The 2864-nt window shown below is 37.6% G+C and overlaps 1 protein-coding gene across 1 annotated transcript; it reads right to left on the reverse strand.

Annotated features, from left to right (window-relative positions):
• Positions 1 to 509: 509 nt before the first annotated feature.
• LOC114179361 lies at positions 510 to 2429 on the reverse strand. The gene is made up of 2 exons (XM_028065684.1): positions 1683 to 2429; positions 510 to 1441 (listed from the first exon to the last, which is right to left on the reverse strand). The coding sequence occupies exon 2, from the start codon at positions 1405 to 1407 to the stop codon at positions 853 to 855; it is 555 nt and encodes a 184-aa protein (XP_027921485.1). The 5' UTR covers positions 1408 to 1441; positions 1683 to 2429; the 3' UTR covers positions 510 to 852.
• Positions 2430 to 2864: the final 435 nt, after the last annotated feature.

Below are 2864 nucleotides of genomic sequence, written 5' to 3' on the forward strand. Positions count from 1 at the left end.
TTTTATTTTCTTAACTCATACATATGTGAAGGTAATGAAAACAACATTGTCAGTAACTTTATTTTCAATTTCTTACCAAACATACAAAAAGATTATAAAGTCGCTTTTTAAGTTTATTCAAATACACCTAATATTTTATCAGAAGATTTCGAAAGAAAAAAATGAGGAATGCAACTTTATTTTATAGTGGTTCAAACACTCCCTGCAACTACCATTCTCACCTTTCATAACTTTAACATGTATCAGTGGTGGTCCCTGCATCACTGATGTTTTCATTAAACTTTTTCAAAGAAATAGAAAAAATAGACATTATGTAACAATTAAAGAAAAAGTGTTGTGGTAGGTGGTTTTTGTTTAGGTTCCAAAGCAATGATGAGTTGAATATGCAAAGAGAGGTTTTAGAATACTAAGTACAGAGATATGTGGGGATTGTACCTGAATGAAGATGATAATAGAGATAATGCAAGAATGAGAAAAACATATTCTATTATGTCTAAATCATTAAAAGTTAACTAATGATAAGTGAAAAAACATGAAGACTATTAAACTCAGTAAGAACACAGAGTGTACTCCACTGGCCTTAGTGCAATACAATACAGATTCAGACAAAATTTCAGAGGCTGCCACTCCTCCTTTTTCCTTTCCCTAAAACCTCTTTTTCCCAGAAAATTTAGAACAACAAAACAAAACAAAACAAGAAAAGAGAAAAACAATTTCCACAGCAGCAGGACCTCACATTCCATACATGAGTAGCAATAATCAAACACCTAAAAAAGATTGCATGGGATCCTAGTATGACAATGCTGATGAGGATGATGACATGAGCATGAGTCATAGTGGTGAATCCACCAACTACTCGATGAAACCTGTTTTGGTCAAAATAGCATTTCTCACTTTGCTGAGATCTCTCCCTTTCAGTGTTCTCCCTATCCCTTCACACACAGAGAAAGATGAAATCTGGCTCCTTGCAAGTTTCCTAGAAATCCATTGATGAGGAGGAATCATACCATCATCATCATCTTCATAATCATCAAGACAGTGATCCCCATAACCAAAATCAAACTTTTTGTTTACACCCTCTTCCTCAATGCCCTTTTTCCCATAAATTTTAGACCAATCAGGAATGTCCATAGGTGCTGAGGATCTTTGAACCACATTTGAATCAGATTTCAAGGAGTGTGGTTTGACATTATTAGTCCTTGGGATCTTTCTCGGAGAGGTTGTCATGCACCATGCAGAAGAAGAATCGGAGGAGTCCTTAGATAGCTTCATTTCTGGGCAGAAAAAGTCAGTCTCCCTCTCCAAGGTCACACCACCCCACACATCTTCTTCGTCAAAATCTTCATTCCTGGGTGATCCCCCACCAAAACCGCTGCTTTTGTTCAGAAAACCACTCCAATCTGCCATTGGTATCTATTAGTTCTGCAATCTCTTCTGCTGCCTGCAAATACAGATAAGGGTGGTTGAGAGGAAGCAAAGCAAGGGAAGTGTATTGAAGTGGATGATAGATAACACAGTTATCTATTTCAGTATATATAGACACAGATGACTAGAAACTTTTTTTCACCCAAATGTGATCATGGTTACCCACCAATAAGATAAAAAAATACATTTTTTTCCCCTTTCATTGGGAATTAAAAAGCAGAAAGGTGTAAGAGAAGAGAATACTGTCAAGAATCTACCTTGTCCTTGTTTCAAAAACCTCCAAAAAGGAAAGGGTTTTGAGAAAATTTCTGAAACGGGAACCTGATACACCCTTTTGAAAACCACGCAGGAAAAAGGAAGAAAGGCTTGAAAATTCTTCCCCGGCCCCTAAAGGCTCCAAGGAAAATCACAGGTTTCAAGAGGGCAGACTCACTCACAGAATGGTACCTGAAAAAAGACAAAGGGGCAGAAAAAGACAAGAAAGCAGCAAATGTGTACAACTACACCACACACACAAACACGAAAAAAGGGTTGTATTATTATAGTTTTGGCCCATAAGTGAAAAACCTCATATGGATATTAAAGAAGGCAGAAAGAAAATGATGGGTCTTGGAGTGAGTCTGAGTTGATCTCTCTCTCCAATGGTTAATTGCAAAAGTCCAAAAGAGCACAGATGAAGGACATGAGCATAGCGGCATCGATCAAAACCCAAAGAGAAAGTCCCATCATATCAATAGCAGCACAGCACTATTAAGAAGAGGTGAAAATTTTTTAAACGCACCCTCAGGCTTCTGCTGCTGCTGCTGCTGCTGCCTAATTTATCACTCAGTTGTTGCAGATACACTGCATGCTATTATGTATCTTATCAGCTATGCAATGTATTTATGTGTGTATGTGCAGAAACAGAACTTCAATGGCTTTTGTTTTTTCAATATCTTTGTAAAGTTCTGAAAGGCTGCATCCTGATTGGGAGAGGTGGTGATGCACGATTGGCTTGAACGTACCTCAAGGATCTGCAACCTTATCCTCAACTACTCATCTATTTTTACGTAGTAGTAACTCATTCGCCACTCAGAGATTAAACAAAACAAAACAACAAAAGGGTTTTTCTTCCATTGGTTCATCTCTTCTGATTAAGTGTGAAACTTCAAAGTGTGAGCCTAACCATCCTTTATTAATTGCCTTGGAGAGGGTGCTTCCTCCTACCAAGTATATAGTAGTTGTTTCATTGGGTTTTACCATAACATTGAGATATGTAGCCAGTTTTTTCCTGACGAATAACAATGCCTTCAATTCTCCATCATCACCTTATGGTTGTACACCTAGCATTTATCTTCCACCTTTTTACTCCTACCTTGTTGGATCATTAATGCACACTGCTCAGGGTTAGAAGAATGCAGTGCCGTAACTCTTGGTGTTAGATGATATACTTAAATCAC

The sequence above is a fragment of the Vigna unguiculata genome, chromosome 3, assembly GCF_004118075.2.
Source record: "Vigna unguiculata cultivar IT97K-499-35 chromosome 3, ASM411807v1, whole genome shotgun sequence".
NCBI lineage: Eukaryota > Viridiplantae > Streptophyta > Magnoliopsida > Fabales > Fabaceae > Vigna > Vigna unguiculata.

Excerpts from the sequence above, each read along its gene's own strand:
- LOC114179361 (XM_028065684.1), bottom strand. The coding sequence starts at position 1,407 with ATGGCAGATTGGAGTGGTTTTCTGAACAAAAGCAGCGGTTTTGGTGGG.